At 51.7% G+C, this 27,478-nt stretch overlaps 1 protein-coding gene across 1 annotated transcript in view; it reads left to right on the forward strand.

Moving 5' to 3' along the window:
* The window catches only part of LOC142923330 (phosphatidylinositol transfer protein beta isoform-like), a gene marked incomplete at its 5' end in the record, with an annotated part of 33,019 nt that extends 13,447 nt beyond the window's left edge, over positions 1–19,572 (forward strand). Inside the window, 4 exons of the mRNA XM_076064402.1 lie at positions 2,120–2,197; positions 3,996–4,103; positions 12,516–12,638; positions 15,792–19,572. Of these exons, the coding sequence (XP_075920517.1) occupies positions 2,120–2,197; positions 3,996–4,103; positions 12,516–12,638; positions 15,792–15,842 (360 nt within the window). The remainder of the gene's footprint in view (positions 1–2,119; positions 2,198–3,995; positions 4,104–12,515; positions 12,639–15,791) is intronic.
* Positions 19,573–27,478: the final 7,906 nt, after the last annotated feature.

A 27,478-nucleotide genomic window follows, 5' to 3' on the forward strand; every position in this document is an offset into this window, starting at 1 on the left:
CAGTAGTAGTATCATTATCATCAGTAGTAGTATCATCTTCATCAGTAGTAGTAGCATCATCATCATCAACAGTAGTAGTATCATCATCAGTAGTATCATCATCATCAGCAGTAGTATCATCAGTAGTAGTATCTGTGTGTGTGTGTCTGAGTGTGTGTCTCTGTCTGTGTAGTAACAACTACAGGGGCATCTCCTCAGTGTGCCGGGAAAGGTCCTGGCAAGGATTATTCAGCATCGCCTTGCCAGGCACGCTGAGGAGAGGCTTGCGGAGCCCCAATGCGGTTTCAGGAAAGGGCGGTCCTGCACAGATGCCATATTTTCTGTCCGTCTGCTACAGCAGAGGTGTAGGGAATTCCAGCAAGACCTACATCTCTGCTTTATTGACCTGGTCAAGGCCTATGATACCTTCAGTAGGCCTGGGCTCTGGGTTGTTCTTCGTGCTTTTGGAGTACCTGACCCTCTGCTCACGATCATTAAGGACCTTCATGATGGTGAGCGGGCCCGGGTAAAACTACGTGGCCGGGAGTCAGAGCCATTCCCTGTACACCTTAGGGTGCGACAGGGATGTCCTCTGGCTCCCACATTATTTAACATCTATTTTGACCACGTAGTTCGTGAAGCCTTCAATAGCTGTACCGGGGGAATCTCCATTTGGTACAGAAATAATGGGAGGCTGATCGATGCCGGGGTGCTGTCAAGGGATGGCTCCCTATTGCTCAACCACGTTATGTATGCCGATGATTTGGTAATAGCTGCTCATTCAGAGGAGGAGTTGGAGACGCTGCTGCTGAGACTGGAGCGTGCCACTAAGAGATGGGGCCTTACCATCAGCCCCACCAAAACTAAGCACCTAGGCCTGGGTATTTTGTACCATTGGACACTCCACCACCACAACTCCCAATCGGTGATGGGACAGTTGTGGAGAGAGTGGAGAGTTTCCCATACCTGGGCAGTGTGCTCATGACCGGCTCCAGTTTAACAGCAGAGGTCTCACTCCGAATCAGTCGAGCGGCAATATCTTTTCATCGGTTGCGTAACGCTGTGTGGAAGCTACCTGGTCTGTCGCTCCGCACTAAGCTTCAGGTCTTCTCGGCCACGGTCATTCCCTCCCTTCTCTACGCTTGCGAAACGTGGACCCCCTTAATGGAACATCTTCGCCGGTTAGAAACATTTAGGCTGGCCTGCCTACGATCCATCCTGGGTTTAACCAGACTGGATTGTGTGAGGAGCTCACAAATCCTTGAAAGATCTGGGCAGGGTCCCATCGGTGAGCTCCTCCGGCAGGCAAGGCTGCGATGGCTGGGTCATGTAGTCCGCATGCCCAGCCACCGCATGCCTAAACAGCTTTTGTTCGGCCGGATCGAGGGGGCTAAACGGGCGTGGCACGGGCTAGAGAAGAGATGGAGTGATGTGGTACAGGAGGACGTGGAGCTGAGTGGACTTGCCGATGACTGGTACCAGCGGTGTCAAGATCGGCCTCTCTGGAGGAGGCTCGTGAAGGATGCTACTGGGCAGTTGGAGGCAGTCGCCCTCCAACAACAACGGAGGGCGGAGGAGCGACGCTCACAACAACGAGCGGAGCGCCGGGTGGCTAAAGCACAGCAGGTTGGCACAGTAGGGGGCACAGGTGGTGCATCAGCCAGTCATCTCAGTCAGTCGACCCGTGGCACCTGCTGGGTCTGCCCCGTGACCTCCTGCCAGCGGGCGTTTGACACTTCACGTGGCCTCAGGGTGCACATAGCCTGGCACAAGCGTCGTGGTGACGTCACCGCCACTTAGTGGCGAATGGCAGTTGTTGTTGTGTGTGTGTGTGTCTCTCTGTGTGTGTGTGTGAGTGTTGTTGTTGTGTATGTGTGTGTGTCTGTGTGTGTGTGTCTCTCTGTGTGTGTGTGTGTGTTGTTGTGTATGTGTGTCTGTGTGTGTGTGTCTCTCTGTGTGTGTGTGAGTGTGTTGTTGTTGTTGTGTATGTGTGTGTGTCTGTGTGTCTCTGTGTGTGTGTGTGAGTGTGTTGTTGTTGTGTCTGTGTGTGTGTCTCTCTCTGTGTGTGTGAGTGTGTTGTTGTGTATGTGTGTGTGTGTGTCTCTGTGTGTGTGTTGTTGTTGTGTTGTTGTTGTGTCAGGACTATAAGAGAGAGGAAGATCCGTCTCTCTACCACTCAGAGGTCACCGGCAGAGGACCCCTGGGGCCCAACTGGAAGGTTCATAACAACAACAATAACAACACAAAAACCACAACACAATAACACAACAACACAACAACAACAACAATAACAACATGTACACAACACAACGACACAACACAGTAACAACAACACAACAACAACACAGTAACAACACAGTAACAACACAAAAACCACAACACAACAACACAACAACACAGTAACAACACAATAACAACACAATGACAACACAACAATAGCACAACAACACCAGAACACAACAAACACACAACAACACTATTCAACATGTACACACCATGTACACTACACTACACAACATGTACACTACACTATACAACATGTACACTACACTACACAACATGTACACTACACAACACAACATGTACACTACACAACATGTACACTACACTACACAACATGTACACTACACTACACAACATGTACACTACACTACACAACATGTACACAACATGTACACTACACAACATGTACACAACACTACACAACAACACTATACAACATGTACACTACACTACATGTACACTACACTACACAACATGTACACTACACTACATGTACACTACACTACACAACATGTACACTACACTACACAACATGTACACTACACTACACAACATGTACACTACACTACACAACATGTACACTACACAACATGTACACTACACTACATGTACACTACACTACACAACATGTACACTACACTACATGTACACTACACTACACAACATGTACACTACACAACATGTACACTACACTACACAACATGTACACTACACAACATGTACACTACACTACATGTACACTACACTACACAACATGTACACTACACAACATGTACACTACACTACACAACATGTACACTACACTACACAAAATGTACACTACACTACACAACATGTACACTACACAACATGTACACTACACAACATGTACACTACACTACATGTACACTACACTACACAACATGTACACTACACTACACAACATGTACACTACACTACACAACATGTACACTACACTACACAACATGTACACTACACTACACAACATGTACACTACACAACATGTACACTACACAACATGTAAACTACACTATACAACATGTACACTACACAACATGTACACAACATGTACACAACATGTACACAACATGTACACAACACTATACAACATGTACACTACACAACATGTACACTACACTACACAACACAACAACACAACATGTACACAACATGTACACAACATGTACACTACACAACATGTACACTACACTACACAACAACACAACATGTACACAACATGTACACAACATGTACACTACACAACATGTACACTACACTACACAACAACACAACATGTACACAACATGTACACTACACAACATGTACACAACATGTACACAACATGTACACTACACAACATGTACACTACACTACACAACAACACAACATGTGCACTACACAACATGTACACAAGAACAACACAACAACACGACAACAACACAACAACAACACACCATGTACACTACACAACATGTACACAACAACAACACAACAACACAACACTATACAACATGTACACTACACAACATGTACACAACATGTACACTACACAACACAACAACACAACATGTACACAACATGCACACAACAACACAACATGTACACAACATGTACACTACACAACATGTACACAACAACAACACAACAACACAACATGTACACTACACAACAACAACAACAACACAACACGTCACCCCCCCTGTATCACCCCCACCCCCCCCCCCCCCCCGCAGGCTGAGCTAGTGGGGGGCCAGGCCCCCCACATGTGTGCCTACAAGTTGGTGACGGTCAAGTTCAAGTGGTGGGGCCTACAGAGTAAAGTGGAGTCGTTCATACACAAGGTGGGGGGGTGGTGGGGGGAGTGGTGGGGGGGTGGTGGGTGGGTGGTGGGGGGGTGGTGGTGGGGGGTGGTGGGGGGGTGGTGGGGGGTGGGGGGAGAGGTGGTGGGGGGGTAGTGGTGGGGGGGAGACACATTGAAGCTAATGAACACTGCTGCTGCTACTCGCTAGCTAACAGCACTTGCCCCTACAGCCCTGCTAGAGGCTACCTGGGGGAGCTTTGTCTGTGTGCGCTGTGCGTGCTGAGTGCAGCATGACTGTCTCTGTGTCTCTGTGTCTCTGTGTCTTTGTCTGTGTCTGTGTGCTGAGTGTAGCAAGACTGTGTCTCTGTGTCTGTGTCTCTATGTCTCTGTGTCTCTGTGTCTGTGTGTCTCTATGTCTCTGTCTGTGTCTCTGTGTCTCTGACTGTGTCTCTATGTCTCTGTCTGTGTCTCTGTGTCTGTGTGTCTCTGTCTGTGTCTCTGTGTCTCTGACTGTGTCTCTATGTCTCTGTCTGTGTCTCTGTGTCTGTGTGTCTCTATGTCTCTGTCTGTGTCTCTGTGTCTCTGTCTGTGTCTCTGTGTCTGTGTGTCTCTATGTCTGTGTGTCTCTGTGTCTCTGTCTGTGTCTCTGTGTCTCTGACTGTGTCTCTATGTCTCTGTCTGTGTCTCTGTGTCTGTGTGTCTCTGTCTGTGTCTCTGTGTCTGTGTGTCTCTATGTCTGTGTGTCTCTATGTCTCTGTCTGTGTCTCTGTGTCTCTGACTGTGTCTCTATGTCTCTGTCTGTGTCTCTGTGTCTGTGTGTCTCTGTCTGTGTCTCTGTGTCTCTGACTGTGTCTCTATGTCTCTGTCTGTGTCTCTGTGTCTGTGTGTCTCTATGTCTCTGTCTGTGTCTCTGTGTCTCTGTCTGTGTCTCTGTGTCTGTGTGTCTCTGTGTCTCTGTCTGTGTGCCGAGTGTAGCAGCACTGTGTGTCTGTGTCTGTGTGTCTGTCTCTGTGTGTCTCTGTGTCTGTGTGTCTGTGTCTCTGTGTGTCTGTGTCTGTGTGTGTCTGTGTCTGTGTGTCTCTGTGTGTCTGTGTCTGTGTGTGTCTGTGTGTCTCTGTGTCTGTGTCTGTCTGTGTCTGTGTGTCTCTGTGTGTCTGTGTGTGTCTGTGTCTGTGTGTCTCTGTGTTTCTGTGTCTGTGTGTGTCTGTGTGTCTCTGTGTCTGTGTCTGTCTGTGTCTGTGTGTCTCTGTGTGTCTGTGTCTGTGTGTCTGTGTCTCTGTGTGTCTGTGTCTGTCTGTGTCTGTGTGTCTCTGTGTCTGTGTGTCTGTGTGTCTCTGTGTGTCTGTGTGTCTGTGTGTCTCTGTGTGTCTGTGTCTGTCTGTGTCTGTGTGTCTCTGTGTCTGTGTGTCTCTGTGTCTGTGTGTCTGTGTGTCTCTGTGTCTGTGTGTCTCTGTGTCTGTGTGTCTCTTTGTGTCTGTCTGTGTCTGTGTGTCTGTGTGTCTCTGTGTGTCTGTGTCTGTCTGTGTCTCTGTGTGTCTGTGTCTGTCTGTGTCTGTGTGTCTCTGTGTCTGTGTGCCGAGTGCAGCAGGACTGTGTTTGTGTGTCTCTGTGTGTCTCTGTGTGTCTGTGTGTGTCTGTGTGTGTGCCGAGTCTATCAGGAGTGTGACTGTGTGTGTGACTGTGTGTGTGTGTCTGTGTGTGACTGTGTGACTGTGTGTGTGACTGTGTGTGTGTGACTGTGTGTCTCTGTGTCTGTGTGTGTGACTGTGTGTGTGTGACTGTGTGTGTGTCTGTGTGTCTGTGTGTGTGACTGTGTGTGTGTGTCTGTGTGTGACTGTGTGTGACTGTGTGTGTGTCTGTGTGTCTCTGTGTCTGTGTGTGTGACTGTGTGTGTCTCTGTGTGTGTGTGACTGTGTGTGTGACTGTGTGACTGTGTGTCTCTGTGTGTGTGACTCTGTGTGTCAGTGTGTGACTGTGTGTGTGACTGTGTGTGTGTGACTGTGTGGTGGACAGTCCTCTACTCGGGGCAGCAGACTGCCAAACAACAGGGTGTGGGTCTTGTTTTGAACAAAAGAATGAAGGGGGCGTGGGAGCATGGCGGTGAGGTGTGGGAAGCTGTAAGCCCCAGGCTACTTTGGGCTCGCCTTCCCATCAACCGGAGGCGAGGAATGGTGGTCGTGGTTACTTATGCCCCCACCGAAGATGAACATCCGTGGAGGGATGCAGGCAAAGCCGATGAGTCAGATGCCTTCTATGACCTCCTGTCACAGGTGCTGGCTAAAGTGGCCCCTCGGTATAGAGTCATCATGTTGGGTGACTTCAATGCCCGAGTTGGTCATGATACTGGCACCTGGTCTGGAGTGATTGGAGGGCATGGGCCAGATCAGCTCAATAACAACGGTAGGAGGCTGCTAGATTTTTGTGCAGCCCATGGGCTTGTAATTACCAACACGCTGTTCCGGCATCGGCGCATCCACACAACATCATGGATGCATGCCGGGTCCAAGCAAGAACATCTGCTGGACTACGTAGTGACGGACCAGCGAATGCGAGCCCATGTACTTGACACCAGGACCTACCGTGGAGCTGATCTGCCCTCTGACCATCGACTAGTCATCTGTAAGATGCGCCTGCCATTCTTCCACTCCGGTGGTGGGTGTACACCCAGGACTCCATTCCAACATAAAGTGGCCTGGTCTCAGTTATCTGATGAAAGTTGCAAGCGAGAATTTCATCATCGCTTGCGGCTGGGATTGGCATCGTCCCCGACTCCTCCTGATGTCGAGGGTAAATGGGTGAGGTTTAGGACTGTGACTCATGCAGCTGCAATGGCTGCTTTGGGTACGCGGTCCAGACCTCCCCAGAGACCCTGGCTGACAGAGGAGGTGTTCAGGATGGTTGAGAAAAAGCGACAGGCCCACTGTCATCGGCTACAGAATCCCACGTCAGAGAATGAGGAGGCTTACCGCAGCCTTCGCTCGGAGGTTCGGAGAGCCGTGAGGCGCTGCAAGGATGGGTGGTGGTCGCGGGTTGCTGAGGAGATGGAGTCTGCCTCAGTGGCCCGTGATCACAAATCTCTATTTAACTCCATCAAAAAAGTAACCTGCAGCGCCACACCTATTACCATCATTAGGGGAAAAAACGGTGATCCAATCTCCGACCCCCAGGAACAGGTTCGCAGATTTGCTGAGCATTTCTGTGAGGTCCTGGGGGAGGGAAAATCCCTCAGCCAGGAAAACATCGTGGCACAAAGTGAGGATGACCCTGCTGAGGCTGCGGTGCCTCAAATATTGGAAGAAGTCACCCCCTGTGAGTGGCTGGCTGAGGTGCCATCTGCTGAGGAAGTATTGAAGGCGATCCGGAGTCTGAGACCAGGAAAGGCAGCGGGCAGAGATGATCTCCCAAGCGAAATGCTGAGGGAGGGTGGCGTTTGTGCACAGACTGCCCTATATGACATCATAACAACAGTCTGGACCACTGGACGGGTTCCGCAGGATTGGAAGGATGCCCTGGTGGTCCCCCTTTTTAAGAAGGGGGACCGCACAGACTGTAACAACTACAGGGGCATCTCACTCCTCAGTGTGCCGGGAAAGGTCCTGGCAAGGATTATTCAGCATCGCCTTGCCAGGCACGCTGAGGAGAGGCTTGCGGAGCCCCAATGCGGTTTCAGGAAAGGGCGGTCCTGCACAGATGCCATATTTTCTGTCCGTCTGCTACAGCAGAGGTGTAGGGAATTCCAACAAGACCTACATCTCTGCTTTATTGACCTGGTCAAGGCCTATGATACCATCAGTAGGCCTGGGCCCTGGGTCGTTCTTCGTGCTTATGGAGTACCTGACCCTCTGCTTACGATCATTAAGGACCTTCATGATGGTGAGCGGGCCCGGGTAAAACTACGTGGCCGGGAGTCAGAGCCATTCCCTGTACACCTTGGGGTGCGACAGGGATGTCCTCTGGCTCCCACATTATTTAACATCTATTTTGACCACGTAGTTCGTGAAGCCTTCAATAGCTGTACCGGGGGAATCTCCATATGGTACAGATATAATGGGAGGCTAATCGATGCCCGGGTGCGGTCAAGGGATGGCTCCCTATTGCTCAACCACGTTATGTATGCTGATGATTTGGTAATAGCTGCTCAGTCAGAGGAGGAGTTGGAGATGCTGCTGCTGAGACTGGAGCGTGCCACTAAGAGGTGGGGCCTTACCATCAGCCCCACCAAAACTAAGCACCTGCCTGGGTATTTTGTACCATCGGACACTCCACCCCCACAACTCCCAATCGGTGATGGGGCAGTTGTGGAGAGAGTGGAGAGTTTCCCATACCTGGGCAGTGTGCTTATGACTGGCTCCAGTTTAACAGCAGAGGTCTCACTCCGAATCAGTCGAGCGGCAATATCTTTTCGTCGGTTGCGTAACGCTGTGTGGAACCTACCTGGTCTGTCGCTCCGCACTAAGCTTCAGGTCTTCTCGGCCACAGTCATTCCCTCCCTTCTTTACGCTTGCGAAACGTGGACCCCCCCTAATGGAACATCTTCGCCGGTTAGAAACATTTAGGCTGGCCTGCCTACGATCCATCCTGGGTTTAACCAGACTGGATTGTGTGAGGAGCTCACAAATCCTTGAAAGATCTGGGCAGGGTCCCATCGGTGAGCTCCTCCGGCAGGCAAGGCTGCGATGGCTGGGTCATGTAGCCCGCATGCCCAGCCACCGCATGCCGAAACAGCTTTTGTTTGGCCGGATTGAGGGGGCTAAGCGGGCGCGGCACGGGCTAGAGAAGAGATGGAGTGATGTGGTACAGGAGGACGTGGAGCTGAGTGGACTTGCCGATGACTGGTACCAGCGGTGTCAAGATCGGCCTCTGTGGAGGAGGCTCGTGAAGGATGCTACTGGGCAGTTGGAGGCAGTCGCCCTCCAACAACAACGGAGGGCGGAGGAGCGACGCTCACAACAACGAGCGGAGCGCCGGGTGGCTAAAGCACAGCAGGTTGGCACAGTAGGGGGCACAGGTGGTGCATCAGCCAGTCATCTCAGTCAGTCGACCCGTGGCACCTGCTGGGTCTGACCCGTGACCTCCTGCCAGCGGGCGTTCGACACTTCACGTGGCCTCACGGTGCACATAGCCTGGCACAAGCGTCGTGGTGACGTCACCGCCACTTAGTGGCGAATGGTGGTTGTTGTTGTTGTTGTGACTGTGTGTGTGTGTGACTGTGTGTGTGTGTGTGACTGTGTGTGTGTGACTGTGTGTCTCTGACTGTGTGTGACTGTGTGTGTGTGACTGTGTGTGTGTGACTGTGTGTCTCTGACTGTGTGTGTCTGTGTGTGTGTGTGTGTCTGTGACTGTGTGTGTGACTGTGTGTGTGTGACTGTGTGTGACTGTGTGTCTCTGTGACTGTGTCTCTGTGTGTGTGTGTCTCAGACTATGTGACTGTGTGTGACTGTGTGTGACTGTGTGTCTCTGTGTCTCTGTGTCTGTGTGTGTGTCTCTGACTGTGTGTGACTGTGTGTGACTGTGTGTGTGTGACTGTGTGTGACTGTGTGTGTCTCTGTGTGTGTGACTGTATGACTGTGTCTCTGTGTGTGTGTCTCTGTGTGTGTGTCTGTGTGTCTCTGTGTGTGTCTCTGACTGTGTGTGTGTGACTGTGTGTGACTGTGTGTGTGTGACTGGGTCTCTGTGTGTGTGCCTGTGTGTGTGTGACTGTGTGTGTGTGACTGTGTGTGACTGTGTGTGACTGTGTGTGACTGTGTGTCTCTGTGTGTGTGCCGAGTGTAGCAGGAATGCCGCATCTTCACCAATTTCCACTGGCAACTCTTCTGCTGGACTGTGTCTCTGTCTGTCTGTGTCTGTGTGTCTCTGTCTGTCTGTGTGTGTGTGTGACTGTGTGTGACTGTGTGTGTGTGTGACTGTGTCTCTGTGTGTGTGACTGTGTGTGTGACTGTGTGTGACTGTCTCTGTGTGTGTCTCTGTGTGTGTGCCGAGTGTAGCAGGAATGCCGCATCTTCACCAACTTCCACCGGCAACTCTTCTGCTGGACTGTGTCTCTGTCTGTCTGTGTGACTGTCTGTCTGTGTGACTGTGTGTGTGACTGTGTGTGTGACTGTGTGTGACTGTGTGTGTGTGACTGTCTGTGTGTGTGTGTGTGACTGTGTGCGACTGTGTGTGACTGACTGTGTGTGTGTCTCTGACTGTCTGTGTGTGACTGTCTCTGTGTGTGACTGTGTGTGTCTGTGTGTGTGTGACTGTGACTGTGTCTCTGTGTGTGTGACTGTCTGTGTGTGTGTGTGACTGTGACTGTGTCTCTGTGTGTGTGTGTGACTGTGTGACTGTGTGTGTGTGTGACTGTCTCTGTGTGTGTGTGTGTGACTGTGACTGTGTCTCTGTGTGTGTGACTGTGTGACTGTGTGACTGTGTGTGACTGTCTCTGTGTGTGTGTGCCGAGTGTAGCAGGAATGCCGCATCTTCACCAACTTCCACCGGCAACTCTTCTGCTGGACTGTGTCTCTGTCTGTCTGTGTGTGTGTCTGTGTGTCTCTGACTGTCTGTGTGACTGTGTGTGTGTGACTGTGTGTGACTGTGTGACTGTGTGACTGTGTGTGTGTGTGACTGTGTGTGACTGTGTGTGACTGTGTGTGACTGTGTGACTGTCTCTGTGTGTGTGACTGTGTGTCTCTGACTGTGTGTGACTGTGTGTGTGACTGTGTGTGACTGTGTCTGTGTGACTGTCTCTGTGTGTGTGCCGAGTGTAGCAGGAATGCCGCATCTTCACCAACTTCCACCGGCAACTCTTCTGCTGGACTGTGTCTCTGTCTGTCTGTGTGTGTGTCTGTGTGTCTCTGACTGTCTGTGTGACTGTGTGTGTGTGACTGTGTGTGACTGTGTGACTGTGTGACTGTGTGTGTGTGTGACTGTGTGTGACTGTGTGTGACTGTGTGTGACTGTCTCTGTGTGTGTGACTGTGTGTCTCTGACTGTGTGTGACTGTGTGTGTGACTGTGTGTGACTGTGTCTGTGTGACTGTCTCTGTGTGTGTGCCGAGTGTAGCAGGAATGCCGCATCTTCACCAACTTCCACCGGCAACTCTTCTGCTGGACTGTGTCTCTGTCTGTCTGTGTGACTGTCTGTCTGTGTGACTGTGTGTGTGACTGTGTGTGTGACTGTGTGTGTGTGACTGTCTGTGTGTGACTGTGTGTGTGACTGTGTGTGTGACTGTGTGCGACTGTGTGTGACTGACTGTGTGTGTGTCTCTGACTGTCTGTGTGTGACTGTCTCTGTGTGTGACTGTGTGTGTGTGTGACTGTGTGTGTCTGTGTGTGTGTGACTGTGACTCTGTGTGTGTGACTGTCTGTGTGTGTGTGTGTGACTGTGACTGTGTCTCTGTGTGTGTGTGACTGTGTGACTGTGTGTGTGTGACTGTCTGTGTGTGTGTGTGTGACTGTGACTGTGTCTCTGTGTGTGTGTGTGACTGTGTGACTGTGTGTGACTGTCTCTGTGTGTGTGTGCCGAGTGTAGCAGGAATGCCGCATCTTCACCAACTTCCACCGGCAACTCTTCTGCTGGACTGTGTCTCTGTCTGTCTGTGTCTGTGTGTCTCTGACTGTGTGTGTCTCTGACTGTGTGTGTGTGTGACTGTGTGTGACTGTGTGACTGTGTGTGACTGTCTCTCTGTGTGTGTGCCGAGTGTAGCAGGAATGCCGCATCTTCACCAACTTCCACCGGCAACTCTTCTGCTGGACTGTGTCTCTGACTGTGTGTGTGACTGTGTGACTGTGTGTGACTGTGTGACTGTCTGTGTGTGTGACTGTGTGTGTGTGACTGTGTGTGACTGTGTGACTGTCTGTGTGTGTGACTGTGTGTGACTGTGTGACTGTGTGTGACTGTGTGACTGTGTGTGACTGTGTGTGTGCCGAGTGTAGCAGGAATGCCGCATCCTCACCAACTTCCACCGGCAACTCTTCTGCTGGACTGTGTCTCTGTCTGTCTGTCTGTGTGTCTCTGACTGTGTGTGACTGTGTGTGTGACTGTGTGTGTGTGTGTGACTGTGTGTGACTGTGTGTGTGTGACTGTGTGTGACTGTCTGTGTGTGACTGTGTGACTGTGTGTGTGTGTGACTGTGTGTGTGACTGTCTGTGTGTGACTGTGTGACTGTGTGACTGTATGTGTGCCGAGTGTAGCAGGAATGCCGCATCTTCACCAACTTCCACCGGCAACTCTTCTGCTGGACTGTGTCTCTGTCTGTCTGTGTGACTGTCTGTGTGTGTGACTGTCTGTGTGACTGTGTGACTGTCTGTGTGTCACTGTGTGTGACTGTCTCTGTGTGTGTGACTGTGTGACTGTGTGTGTCTCTGTGTGTGTGACTGTGTGACTGTGTGTGTGTGACTGTGTGACTGTGTGTGTGTCACTGTGTGTGTGACTGTGTGTGACTGTGTCTCTCTCTGTGTGTGTGCCGAGTGTAGCAGGAATGCCGCATCTTCACCAACTTCCACCGGCAACTCTTCTGCTGGACCGACCGCTGGACTGGTCTCACCATGGCCGACATTCGCCGCATGGAGGAGCAGACGCAGCAGGAGCTTGACGAGGTGGCCGTCATCATCGTCATCATCGTCGTCACCGTCATCATCGTCATCATCGTCACCGTCATCATCGTCATCATCGTCACCGTCATCACCGTCATCATCGTCGTCACCGTCATCATCGTCATCATCGTCATCATCATCATCACCACCACCACCACTATTATCATCATCATCATCATCACCACCACCACCACCACCACTATTATTATCGTCATCATCATCATCACCACCACTATTATTATCGTCGTCATCATCATCATCATCACCACCACCACTATTATTATCATCGTCATCATCATCATCACCACCACTATTATTATCGTCATCATCATCACCACCACCACTATTATTATCATCGTCATCATCATCATCACCACCACTATTATTATCGTCATCATCATCACCACCACCACTATTATTATCATCGTCATCATCATCATCACCACCACTATTATTATTGTCATCATCATCACCACCACCACCACTATTATTATTATTATCGTCGTCATCATCATCATCACCACTATTATTATTATCATCGTCATCATCATCATCATCACCACCACCACCACTATTATTATCATCATCATCATCACCACCACTATTATTATCATGATCATCATCATCATCACCACTATTATTATCATCATCATCTTCACCACCACCACTATTATTATCGTCATCATCATCATCATCACCACCACTATTATCATCATCATCATCACCGTCATCATCATCATCATCGTCATCATCGTCGTCAACATCATCATCATCATCACCACCACCACTATTATTATTATCATCATCATCATCACCACCACTATTATCATCGTCATCATCATCATCATCACCACCACCACTATTATTATCGTCGTCATCATCACCACCACCACTGCAGGAGGTCGTGGGTTCGATCCACCACACACTGACAGGATTTGCCTGCGGCTGTGAATGTCCACGTGGCAATGATGATGATGGTGATGATGACATCAGCCACATGGTGATGATGGTGATGATGATGATGGTGATGATGACATCAGCCACGTGGCAATGATGATGATGATGGTGATGATGGTGATGATGACATCAGCCACGTGGTGATGATGATGATGGTGATGATGGAATCAGCCACGTGGTGATGATGGTGATTGATGATGGTGATGATGACATCAGCCACGTGGTGATGATGATGATGATGATAACATCAGCCGCGTGGTGATGATGATGATGATGGCGATGATGGCATCAGCCACGTGGTGATGATGGTGATGATGACATCAGCCACGTGATGGTGATGATGGTGATGATGATGATGGTGATGATGATGGTGATGATGACATCAGTCACGTGGTGATGATGGTGATGATGACGTCAGCCACGTGGTGATGATGGTGATGATGACGTCAACAGCCACGTGGTGATGATGATGATGTCATCAGTCACGTGGTGTGAGCCACTTCGCCTGCCTGACAAAGAGCAATGCAGCAACTCAGCAGCGACTTAGCAGCTCACGTCCACAACACTTTAATCTGTCTACCTACCTACCCCGTGTCTCCCTACCCGTGTCTACCTACCTACCCCGTGTCTCTCTAACTACCTACCTACCCCGTGTCTCTCTACCTACCTACCCCGTGTCTCTCTACCTACCCCGTGTCTCTCTACCCGTGTCTCTCTACCTACCTACCTACCCCGTGTCTCCCTACCTACCCCGTGTCTCCCTACCTACCCCGTGTCTCTCTACCTACCTACCCCGTGTCTCTCTACCTACCTACCCCGTGTCTCTCTACCTACCCCGTGTCTCTCTACCTACCTACCCCGTGTCTCTCTACCTACCCCGTGTCTCCCTACCCGTGTCTCTCTACCTACCTACCTACCCCGTGTCTCCCTACCCGTGTCTCTCTACCTACCTACCTACCTACCCCGTGTCTCTCTACCCGTGTCTCTCTACCTACCCCGTGTCTCTCTACCTACCCCGTGTCTCTCTACCCGTGTCTCTCTACCTACCCCGTGTCTCTCTACCTACCCCGTGTCTCCCTACCTACCCCGTGTCTCTCTAACTACCCCGTGTCTCTCTAACTACCCCGTGTCTCTCTAACTACCCCGTGTCTCTCTAACTACCCCGTGTCTCTCTACCCGTGTCTCCCTACCTCGCTACCTACCTACCCCGTGTCTCTCTACCCGTGTCTCTCTACCTACCCCGTGTCTCTCTACCTCACTACCTACCTACCCCGTGTCTCTCTACCCGTGTCTACCTACCCCGTGTCTCCCTACCTACCCCGTGTCTCTCTACCTACCTACCTACCCCGTGTCTCCCTACCCGTGTCTCTCTACCTACCCCGTGTCTCTCTACCCGTGTCTCCCTACCTCGCTACCTACCTACCCCGTGTCTCTCTACCCGTGTCTCCCTACCCGTGTCTCCCTACCTACCCTGTGTCTCTCTACCTACCTACCCCGTGTCTCTCTACCCGTGTCTCCCTCCCTACCTACCCCGTGTCTCCCTCCCTACCTACCCCGTGTCTCTCTACCCGTGTCTCCCTCACTACCTACCTACCCCGTGTCTCTCTACCCGTGTCTCCCTACCCGTGTCTCCCTACCTACCCCGTGTCTCTCTACCTACCTACCCCGTGTCTCTCTACCCGTGTCTCCCTCCCTCCCACCGTGTCTCCCTCCCTACCTACCCCGTGTCTCTCTACCCGTGTCTCCCTCCCTCCCTACCCCGTGTCTCCCCCCGTGTCTCTCCCCCCCGTGTCTCCCCCCGTGTCTCCCCCCCCCGTGTCTCTCCCCGTGTCTCTCCCCCCGTGTCTCTCCCCGTGTCTCCCTCCCTCCCTACCCCGTGTCTCCCCCCGTGTCCCCCCCCCCGTGTCTCCCCCCGTGTCTCCCCCCGTGTCACCCCCCCGTGTCTCTCTACCCGTGTCTCCCTCCCCCCGTGTCTCCCCCCGTGTCTCCCTCCCTCTCTACCCCTCCCTCCCCCCGTGTCTCTCCCCCCGTGTCTCCCCCCGTGTCTCTCTACCCGTGTCTCCCCCCCCCCGTGTCTCCCCCCCGTGTCTCCCCCCGTGTCTCTCCCCCGTGTCTCTCCCCCGTATCTCTCCCCCCGTGTCTCTCCCCCCGTGTCTCTCCCCCCGTGTCTCCCTCTCCCCCCCCCGTGTGACCCCCCAGATGAGAACTAAAGGTTCAGTGAGGGGCACGTCAGCTGCCAAGGACAACTAGACAGAGAGGGAGAGAGATGGCGTCCGGACTCGCCACTCACCTCACCCTCACCGGCCAACCCTCCACACCTCACCCACAGCTACCCACTCACTCATCCACCCACTCACCCACCCACTCACTCACCCACCCACCCACCCACTCACCCACCCACTCACCCACCCACCCACTCAATCACTCACTCACCCACCCACTCACCCACCCACCCACTCACCCACCCACCCACTCACTCACTCACCCACCCACCCACTCACCCACCCACCTACTCACTCAACCACCCACTCACTCATCCACCCACTCAACCACCCACTCACTCATCCACCCACTAAACCACCCACCCACTCACCCACCCACCCACCCACTCATCCACTCATCCACCCACTCACCCACCCACTCACCCACCCACCCACTCACCCACTCATCCACCCACTCAACCACCCACTCACTCACCCACTCACTCACCCACTCACTCACCCACTCACCCACCCACTCACCCACCCACTCACTCACCCACTCACCCACTCACTCACCCACTTACCCACTCACTCACCCACTCACTCACTCACCCCCCCACCCACTCACTCACCCACCCACTCACTCACCCACCCACCCACTCACTCACCCCCCCACTCACCCACTCACCCACCCACTCACCCACTCACTCACTCACCCACTCACCCACTCACCCCCCCACCCACCCACTCACTCACTCACCCACCCACCTACTCACCCACCCACCCACCCACTCACCCCCCACCTCCCCCCCACTCCCCCCATCCCCACCTCCTTTCGGCCTGCGATAAAAATGGCCGCCAGCCGAAGCCTTGCCGCAGTTTGAGGACGCCACCGCCAGCCCAGCCGCACTCTTCCCATGATGCTTTGCTGTGACCTTTAACCTCACAGCTACACCCCTCACCCCCCCACCCCCACCTCACCAGTATTCTCCACCACCACCACCACCACGTGTCTCCCTATGTCACACTCTCCCCCCTCCCCTCACAACACAAACAACAACACACACAACAACACACACAACAACACACAACAACAACACACACAACAACACACAACAACACACACAACAACAACACACACAACAACACACAACAACACACACAACAACACACACACCAACACAACAACACACACAACAACACAAACAATAACAACACAAACAACAACACCACAACACAAACAACAACACAAACAACACCACAACACAAACAACAACACCACAACAAAACAACACAAACAACAACACCACAACACAAACAACAACACAAACAACACCACCACCAAACAACAACACAAACAACAACACAAACAACAACACAAACAACAACACCAACAACAACACAAACAACACCACCACCAAACAACAACACAAACAACACAAACAACAACACAACAACACAAACAACACCACCACCAAACAACACAACAACAACACAAACAACACCACCACCAAACAACACAAACAACACAAACAACACAAACAACACAATAACAACACAAACAACAACACAAACAACAACACCAACAACAGAGCCGACACAGCCACTGCGTCCCATCCATGTGCGGTCCACCAACCCACGCTGTTTGTGTCGCCGTGTTGTGTTGTTGTGACTCGGTGTTGTTGTGTTGTTGACGCTGTGTTGTTGTTGTGTTGTTGTGTTGACGCTGTGTTGTGTTTATGTGTTGTTGGTGTGTTGTGTTGTTGACGCTGTGTTGTTGTGTTATTGACGCTGTGTTGTTGTTGACGCTGTGTTGTTGTTGTGTTGTTGACGCTGTGTTGTTGACGCTGTGTTGTTGTGTTGTTGTGTTGTTGACGCTGTGTTGTTGTGTTGTTGACGCTGTGTTGTTGTGTTGTTGACGCTGTGTTGTTGACGCTGTGTTGTTGTTGTGTTGTTGTGTTGTTGACGCTGTGTTGTTGTTGACGCTGTGTTGTTGTGTTGTTGATGCTGTGTTGTTGTTGACGCTGTGTTGTTGACGCTGTGTTGTTGTTGACGCTGTGTTGTTGTTGACGCTGTGTTGTTGGTGTGTTGTTGTGTTGTTGACGCTGTGTTGTTGTTGACGCTGTGTTGTTGTTGACGCTGTGTTGTTGTTGTTGACGCTGTGTTGTTGTTGACGCTGTGTTGTTGTTGACGCTGTGTTGTTGACGCTGTGTTGTTGACGCTGTGTTGTTGTTGACGCTGTGTTGTTGTGTTGTTGTTGACGCTGTGTTGTTGTTGACGCTGTGTTGTTGTTGACGCTGTGTTGTTGTTGACGCTGTGTTGTTGACGCTGTGTTGTTGTTGACGCTGTGTTGTTGTTGACGCTGTGTTGACGCTGTGTTGTTGACGCTGTGTTGTTGACGCTGTGTTGTTGCTGTGTTGTTGTTGTTGACGTTTGCTTCTTTTGGTGAAGCCACGCAGGTAGAACATCACGAACTGAAGCAGTTCTGCTGCTGCGCTTGTGCCGCCTGATTGCGGGTCGCTCCGGGTGTTGCGATCGGCACGCCGTCATCTCAAGTTCTCGGTTCTTTCGGTAAAGTCACCACCACGTAGAAGGGAAGCGATAAAATAATAACATTAAAAAAATACAAAACGATAAGATTCCGCCGACGTTTCGACCTGCAAGGCGAGAAGCCACTCATCGTCTGGCGGTGAAATCCACGGCAAGAATCGTTTTGCCGTTTCCCTAACACGTGGCGGTGACTTTACCGAAAGAACCAAGAATAATAATTTTATTGTTTTATATTTTTATTATTTTATTGTTTCCCTTCCACGTGGCGGTGACTTTACCGAAAGAACCAAGAATAATAATTTTATTGTTTTACAATAATTTTATTGTTTTATATTTTTATTATTTTATTGTTTCCCTTCTACGTGGCGGTGACTTTACCGAAAGAACCAAGAATAATAATTTTATTGTTTTACAATAATTTTATTGTTTTATATTTTTATTATTTTATTGTTTCCCTTCTACGTGGTGGTGACTTTACCGAAAGAACCAAGAATAATAATTTTATTGTTTTATATTTTTATTATTTTATAGTTTCCCTTCTACGTGGTGGTGACTTTACCGAGAGAACCAAGAATAATAATTTTATTGTTTTATATTTTTATTATTTTATAGTTTCCCTTCTACGTGGCGGTGGTGACTTTACCCAAAGAACCAAGAATAATAATTTTATTGTTTTATATTTTTATTATTTTATTGTTTCCCTTCTACGTGGCAGTGACTTTACCGAAAGAACCAAGAATACTAGCTTTAAGTCAAAACGCCCGTGAGCTATTTCAACTTTCAGTTTAACACGTTTAGGAGGCTTTCGCGACCAATATTATTAATAATGAAGGTTTTTTTTGGGGGGGGTGTTCGATCGCGTTATTTATAAATGTGTCGTAAGCCCTCTCCACCACCCGACACGGCCAATCAGCAAAAAAAAGTGTCACGTTGACAAAAGGACACAAAATAGTTCACTACTTTAGCCCCACTGTTGTGGATTCACTCTTCAACAACACACCGGTGTAGGGCTAAAGTAGTGAACTATTTTGTGTGACTTTTGTCAACGTGACACTTTATTTTTTGCTGCTGATTGGCCGTGTCGGGTGGTGGAGAGGGCTTACGACACATTTATAAGTAACGCGCGCTAACACCCCCCCAAACAAAAATCCTTCGTTACCTATTTAAAACTTTGACTACCTGTGCTACGTGTGACGGACTTTTACCCAAAGAACCAAAGAGCAATTCGTTCCTGCGGTCATCAACGCTGCGAATCGATAAAGTTATTGATCATTTGGCGGGGGCGGGGGGGCGCGGGGGTGGGTGGCGTGGATTTGGGGAGCTAGGTGGTGGTAGCGGGGGAGGGGGTCGTGCACCGACATTCGGATTTACCGGGGAGGGCGATGATGCTGCTGCTGGTGGTGGTGGTGGTCGCTCTTCTGCGGTGTGGCTGGTCCTCCGGAGGAGGGGCTCCTCAGCGGTAGCTCTGTGAAGTCCACTTGAACATTTCGGGAGGGGGATTGACGTGTCGTCGTCGCCGTCGTCGCCGTCAAAGTTATCACCACAACCATCATCATCATCACCATCGCCACCATCACCACCATCACCACCATCACCATCACCACCATCACCACAACCATCATCACCACCATCGCCATCGCCGCCATCATCACCACCATCGCCATCGGCGCCATCATCATCACCATCATCATCACCATCGCCACCATCATCATCGCCATCACCATTACCACCGCCAACATCGCCATCATCACCACCATCGCCATCATCGCCACCATCGCCACCGTTCATCATCACCGCCACGATCGCCGCCACCATCATCACCGCCACCATCATCACCGCCATCACCATAATCATCACCACCATCACCACCGCCATCATCATCACCGCCATCACCATGATCATCACCACCATCACCACCGCCACCACCATCACCATCGCCGCCACCACCATCATCATCACCCCCATCACCATCGCCACCACCATCACCATCGCCGCCACCACCATCATCATCACCCCCATCACCATCGCCACCACCATCACCATCGCCGCCACCACCATCATCATCACCCCCATCACCATCGCCACCACCATCACCATCGCCGCCACCACCATCATCATCACCCCCATCACCATCGCCACCGCCATCGCCGCCACCACCATCATCATCACCCCCATCACCATCGCCACCGCCATCGCCGCCACCACCATCATCATCACCCCCATCACCATCGCCACCGCCATCGCCGCCACCACCATCATCATCACCCCCATCACCATCGCCACCGCCATCGCCGCCACCATCATCACCACCACGATGGTGGTAACGCTGTGGTGAGCAGTGCCATGGTCGGTCGAGGGCCGATTGAGATTGGCCATTCACCCTCCCGGCGTTTGTAGCCACCGCGGGGGCCAAAGGGGGCTCTGGATGGGCGCGAGGGGCTGGTCACCCCTCCACCATCAATGAGTTTCCACGATCACGGACAAAAAAAAATATCAAACGAAGCTTGTGCCAGAGGCCCCGGGGGGACAGGCGTCCATGACGTCTCCCGGCCAGAACCCATTTGGCATTCAGGAGGTCCGGTGGACCGGCTCTGGCTCCTGCCACCACGAGGGGTGGACAGTCCTCTACTCGGGGCAGCAGACTGCCAAACAACAGGGAGTGGCTCTTCTTCTGAACAAAAGAATGAAGGGGGCGTGGGAGCGTGGCGGTGAGGTGTGGGAAGATGTAAGCCCCAGGCTATTTTGGGCTCGCCTTCCCATCAACCGGAGGCGAGGAGTGGTGGTCGTGGTTACTAATGCCTCCACCAAAGCCGATGACTCAGATGCCTTCTATGACCTCCTGTCACAGGTGCTGGCTGAAGTGGCCCCTCGGGATAGTCATCTTGTTGGGTGACTTCAATGCCCGAGTTGGTCATGATGCTGGCACCTGGTCTGGAGTGATTGGAAGGCATGGGCCAGATCAGCTCAATAACAACGGTAGGAGGCTGCTAGATTTTTGTGCAGCCTATGGGCTTGTAATTAGCAACATTGTTCCGGCATCGGCGCATCCACACAACACCATGGATGCATGCCGGATCCAAGCAAGAACATCTGCTAGACTACGTAGTGACGGAACAGTGGATGCGGGCCCATGTCCTTGACACCAGGACCTACCGTGGAGCTGATTTGCCCACTGTCCATTGACTTGTCATCTGCTAGATGCGCCTGCCATTCTTCCACTCCGGTAGTGGATGTACACCCAGGACCTCATTCAAACCCTTAGTGGCCTGGTTTCAGGTAGCTGATGAAAGTTGCAAGCGAGAATTTCATCATCGCTTGCGGCTGGGGTTGGCATCGTCCCCCACTCCTCCTGATGTCGAGGGTAAGTGGGCGAGGTTCAGGACTGTGACTCATGCAGCTGCAATGGCTGCGTTGGGTACATGGCCCAGACCTCAAAAGATACCCTGGCTGACGGAGGAGGTGTTCAGGATGGCTGAGAAAAAGCGACAGGCCCACTCTAATCGTCTGCAGCATTCCACATCAGAGAATGAGGAGGTTTAGCACAACCTTCGCTCGGAGGTTTGGAGAGCCGTGTGGTGCTGCAAGGATGAGTGGTGGTCGTGGGTTGCTGAGGAGATGGAGTCTGCCTCAGTTTCCCGCAATCACAAATCTCTATTTAACTTGTCGTGCCACACCTATTGCCATCATTCGGAAAAAGAACGGTGATCCAATCTCTGACCCCCAGGAACAGCAGATTTGCTGAGCATTTCTGTGAGGTCTTGAGGGAGGGGGAAATCCCTCAGCTTGGACAACGTCATGGGGCAAAGTGAGGATGACCCTGCTGAGGCTGCTGTGCCTCAGATATCGGAAGAAGTCACCCCTGTGAGTGGCTGGCTGAGGTGCCATCTGTTGAAGTACAGAAGGCGATCCGGAGTCTGATACCAGGAAAAGCACCGGGCAGAGATGATCTCCCAAGCGAAATGCTGAGGGAGTGTGGCGTTTGTGCACAGACTGCCCTACATGACATCATAACAACAGTCTGGACCGCTGCACGGGTTCCGCTGGATTGGAAGGATGCCCTGGTGGTCCCCCTCTTTAAGAAGGGGGACCGCACAGACTGTAACAACTACAGGGGCATCTCACTCCTCAGTGCCGGGAAAGGTCCTGGCAAGGATTATTCAACATCGCCTTGCCAGGCACGCTGAGGAGAGGCTTGCAGAGCCCCAATGCGGTTTCAGGAAAGGGCGGTCCTGCACAGATGCCATAATTTCTGTCCGTCTGCTACAGCAGAGGTGTAGGGAATTCCAACAAGACCAACATCTCTGCTTTATTGACCTGCTCAATGCTACTGATACCATCAGTAGGCCTGGGCTCTGGGTTGTTCTTCGTGCTTTTGGAGTCCCTGACCCTCTGCTCACGATCATTAAGGACCTTCATGATGGTGAGCAGGCCCGGGTAAAACTACGTGGCCGGGAGTCAGAGCCATTCCCTGTACACCTTGGGGTGTGACAGGGATGTCCTCTGGCTCCCACATAATTTAACATCTATTTTGACCACGTAGTTTGTAAAGCCTTCGATGGCTGTACTGGAGGAATTTCCATCTGGTACAGATACAATGGGAGGCTGATCGATGCTCGGGTGCGGTCAAGAGATGGCTCCCTATTGCTCAACCACGTTATGTATGCCGGTGATCTGGTAATCGCTGCTCACTCAGAGGAGGGGTTGGAGGCGCTGCTGCTGAACCTGGAGCTTTCTACTGAGAGGTGGGGACTTAGCATCAGCCCCACCAAAACTGAGCACCTGCCTGGGTATTTTGTACCATCGGACACTCCATCCCCACAACTCCCAATTGGTTACGAGGCAGTTGTGGAGAGGGTGGAGAGTTTCCCATACCTGGGCAGTGTGCTTATGACCGGCTCCAGTTTAACAGCAGAGGTCTCACTCCAAATCAGTCGAGCGGCAATATCTTTTCATCGGTTGCGTAACGCTGTGTGGAAGCTACCTGGTCTGTCGCTCCGCACTAAGCTTCAGGTCTTCTCGGCCACGGTCATTCCCTCCCTTCTCTACGCTTGCGAAACGTGGACCCCCCTAATGGAACATCTTCGCCGGTTAGAAACATTTAGGCTAGCCTGCCTACGATCCATCCTGGGTTTAATCAGGCTGGATTGTATGAGGAGCTCACAAATCTTTGAAAGATCTGGGCAAGGTCCCATCGGTGAGCTCCTCTGGCAGGCAAGGCTGCGTTGGCTGGGTCACGTAGCCCGCATGCCCAGCCACCGCATGCCGAAACAGCTTTTGTTCGGCCGGATCGAGGGGGCTAAGCGGGCGCGGCACGGGCTAGAGAAGAGATGGAGTGATGTGGTACAGGAGGACGTGGAGCTGAGTGGACTTGCCGATGACTGGTACCAGCGGTGTCAAGATCGGCCTCTGTGGAGGAGGCTCGTGAAGGACGCTGCTACTGGGCAGTTGGAGGCAGTCGCCCTCCAACAACAACGGAGGGCGGAGGAGCGACGCTCAGAACAACGAGCGGAGCGCCGGGTGGATAAAGCACAGCGGGTTGGCTTAGTAGGGGGCACAGGTGGTGCATCAGCCAGTCATCTCAGTCAGTCGACCCGTGGCACCTGGGTCTGCCCCGTGACCTCCTGCCAGCGGGCGTTCGACACTTCACGTGGTGTCAAGGTGCACATGGCCTGGCACAAGCGTCGTGGTGACGTCACCGCTACTTAGTGGCGAATGGCGGTTGTTGGCGATGGTGGCGATGGTGGTGATCCATTGTTTTACTAACGTTTTAGACATTTCCGTGTATTCTCATATCACTTAATTTTGCCTTTGAGATCCTGAGTCCCAGGAGAGTTGCAACAAACTGGGTTCGAATCCCGGGTCTGGGGTTTTCTCTTGTGAGGTCCATAATGGCCGTGTCGGACGTACTGAATCAGGAGAGTTACAGCAAACTGGGTTCGAGCCCTGGGTCTGGGTGTCGGATAGCCCAAAAGTCAGGACACATCGGGGTTATTATTGTTCTCTGGGGTGGCCCAAAAGTCAGGACACACAGGGTTATTTGTTTTACAGGGTGGCCGTATAAATACCGTGTGATCATCGATAGTAACTTATATGAGCAATTAAAATGTTTGAATCCCAGTGTTAAATGAAATATCATCTCCTGTGTGTGTCCTGACTTTTGGGCCACCCGGCACTGGCTTGGTTACGCATTCGTTAACATTGTTACGCTGTTTTTGTTTAGCAATGCGCGGGGTGTTGGGGGGGGGGAGGAGGCTTACAGGAGCCGCTGGTCCGAGGCAGTTACAGCGATTTCAAAGTGCCCCGGCCTCGTGATGTGTGTGTCTGTGTGTGTGTAGGTAGACAGGCAGTGTGAGTGTGTTACAGGCAGGCAGTGTGAGTGTGTTACAGGCAGGCAGTGTGAGTGTGTTACAGGCAGGCAGTGTGAGTGTGTTACAGGCAGGCAGTGTGAGTGTGTTACAGGCAGGCAGTGTGAGTGTGTTACAGGCAGTGTGAGTGTGTTACAGACAGGCAGTGTGAGTGTGTTACAGGCAGGCAGTGTGAGTGTGTTACAGGCAGGCAGTGTGAGTGTGTTACAGGCAGTGTGAGTGTGTTACAGGCAGGCAGTGTGAGTGTGTTACAGGCAGGCAGTGTGAGTGTGTTACAGGCAGTGTGAGTGTGTTACAGGCAGGCAGTGTGAGTGTGTTACAGGCAGGCAGTGTGAGTGTGTTACAGGCAGGCAGTGTGAGTGTGTTACAGGCAGGCAGTGTGAGTGTGTTACAGGCAGTGTGAGTGTGTTACAGGCAGGCAGTGTGAGTGTGTTACAGGCAGTGTGAGTGTGTTACAGGCAGGCAGTGTGAGTGTGTTACAGGCAGGCAGTGTGAGTGTGTTACAGGCAGTGTGAGTGTGTTACAGGCAGGCAGTGTGAGTGTGTTACAGGCAGGCAGTGTGAGTGTGTTACAGGCAGTGTGAGTGTGTTACAGGCAGGCAGTGTGAGTGTGTTACAGGCAGTGTGAGTGTGTTACAGGAAGGCAGTGTGAGTGTGTTACAGGCAGGCAGTGTGAGTGTGTTACAGGCAGGCAGTGTGAGTGTGTTACAGGCAGGCAGTGTGAGTGTGTTACAGGCAGTGTGAGTGTGTTACAGGCAGTGTGAGTGTGTTACAGGCAGGCAGTGTGAGTGTGTTACAGGTAGTGTGAGTGTTACAGGCAGTGTGAGTGTGTTACAGGCAGGCAGTGTGAGTGTGTTACAGGCAGTGTGAGTGTGTTACAGGCAGGCAGTGTGAGTGTGTTACAGGCAGTGTGAGTGTGTTACAGGGAGGCAGTGTGAGTGTGTTACAGGCAGTGTGAGTGTGTTACAGGCAGTGTGAGTGTGTTACAGGCAGTGTGAGTGTGTTACAGGCAGTGTGAGTGTGTTACAGGCAGGCAGTGTGAGTGTGTTACAGGCAGTGTGAGTGTGTTACAGGCAGTGTGAGTGTGTTACAGGCAGTGTGAGTGTGTTACAGGCAGTGTGAGTGTGTTACAGGCAGTGTGAGTGTGTTACAGGCAGTGTGAGTGTGTTACAGGCAGTGTGAGTGTGTTACAGGCAGGCAGTGTGAGTGTGTTACAGGCAGTGTGAGTGTGTTACAGGCAGGCAGTGTGAGTGTGTTACAGGCAGTGTGAGTGTGTTACAGGCAGGCAGTGTGAGTGTGTTACAGGCAGGCAGTGTGAGTGTGTTACAGGCAGTGTGAGTGTGTTACAGGCAGGCAGTGTGAGGGTGTTACAGGCAGGCAGTGTGAGGGTGTTACTGGCAGGCAGTGTGAGTGTGTTACAGGCAGGCAGTGTGAGTGTGTTACAGGCAGTGTGAGTGTGTTACAGGCAGGCAGTGTGAGTGTGTTACAGGCAGTGTGAGTGTGTTACAGGCAGTGTGAGTGTGTTACAGGCAGTGTGAGTGTGTTACAGGCAGTGTGAGTGTGTTACAGGCAGGCAGTGTGAGTGTGTTACAGGCAGTGTGAGTGTGTTACAGGCAGGCAGTGTGAGTGTGTTACAGGCAGGCAGTGTGAGTATGTTACAGGCAGTGTGAGTGTGTTACAGGCAGTGTGAGTGTGTTACAGGCAGTGTGAGTGTGTTACAGGCAGGCAGTGTGAGTGTGATACAGGCAGTGTGAGTGTGTTACAGGCAGGCAGTGTGAGTATGTTACAGGCAGTGTGAGTGTGTTACAGGCAGTGTGAGTGTGTTACAGGCAGTGTGAGTGTGTTACAGGCAGGCAGTGTGAGTGTGTTACAGGCAGTGTGAGTGTGTTACAGGCAGTGTGAGTGTGTTACAGGCAGTGTGAGTGTGTTACAGGCAGTGTGAGAGTGTTACAGGCAGTGTGAGTGTGTTACAGGCAGGCAGTGTGAGTGTGTTACAGGCAGGCAGTGTAAGTGTGTTACAGGCAGTGTGAGTGTGTTACAGGCAGGCAGTGTGAGTGTGTTACAGGCAGTGTGAGTGTGTTACAGGCAGTGTGAGTGTGTTACAGGCAGGCAGTGTGAGTGTGTTACAGGCAGTGTGAGTGTGTTACAGGCAGTGTGAGAGTGTTACAGGCAGGCAGTGTGAGTGTGTTACAGGCAGTGTGAGTGTGTTACAGGCAGGCAGTGTGAGTGTGTTACAGACAGTGTGAGTGTGTTACAGGCAGTGTGAGTGTGTTACAGGCAGTGTGAGTGTGTTACAGGCAGTGTGAGTGTGTTACATGCAGTGTGAGTGTGTTACAGGCAGGCAGTGTGAGTGTGTTACAGGCAGTGTGAGTGTGTTACAGGCAGTGTGAGTGTGATACAGGCAGGCAGTGTGAGTGTGTTACAGGCAGGCAGTGTGAGTGTGTTACAGGCAGTGTGAGTGTGTTACAGGCAGTGTGAGTGTGTTACAGGCAGGCAGTGTGAGTGTGTTACAAGCAGTGTGAGTGTGTTACAGGCAGGCAGTGTGAGTGTGTTACAGGCAGTGTGAGTGTGTTACAGGCAGGCAGTGTGAGTGTGTTACAGGCAGTGTGAGTGTGTTACAGGCAGTGTGAGTGTGTTGCAGGCAGTGTGAGTGTGTTACAGGCAGGCAGTGTGAGTGTGTTACAGGCAGTGTGAGTGTGTTACAGACAGTGTGAGTGTGTTACAGGCAGTGTGAGTGTGTTACAGGCAGTGTGAGTGTGTTACAGGCAGGC

The sequence above is a fragment of the Petromyzon marinus genome, unplaced genomic scaffold (genome assembly GCF_048934315.1).
Source record: "Petromyzon marinus isolate PM22_M1 ecotype Great Lakes invasive population unplaced genomic scaffold, UKy_Petmar_22M1.pri1.0 PM_Scaffold_42, whole genome shotgun sequence".
NCBI classification, from domain to species: domain Eukaryota; kingdom Metazoa; phylum Chordata; class Hyperoartia; order Petromyzontiformes; family Petromyzontidae; genus Petromyzon; species Petromyzon marinus.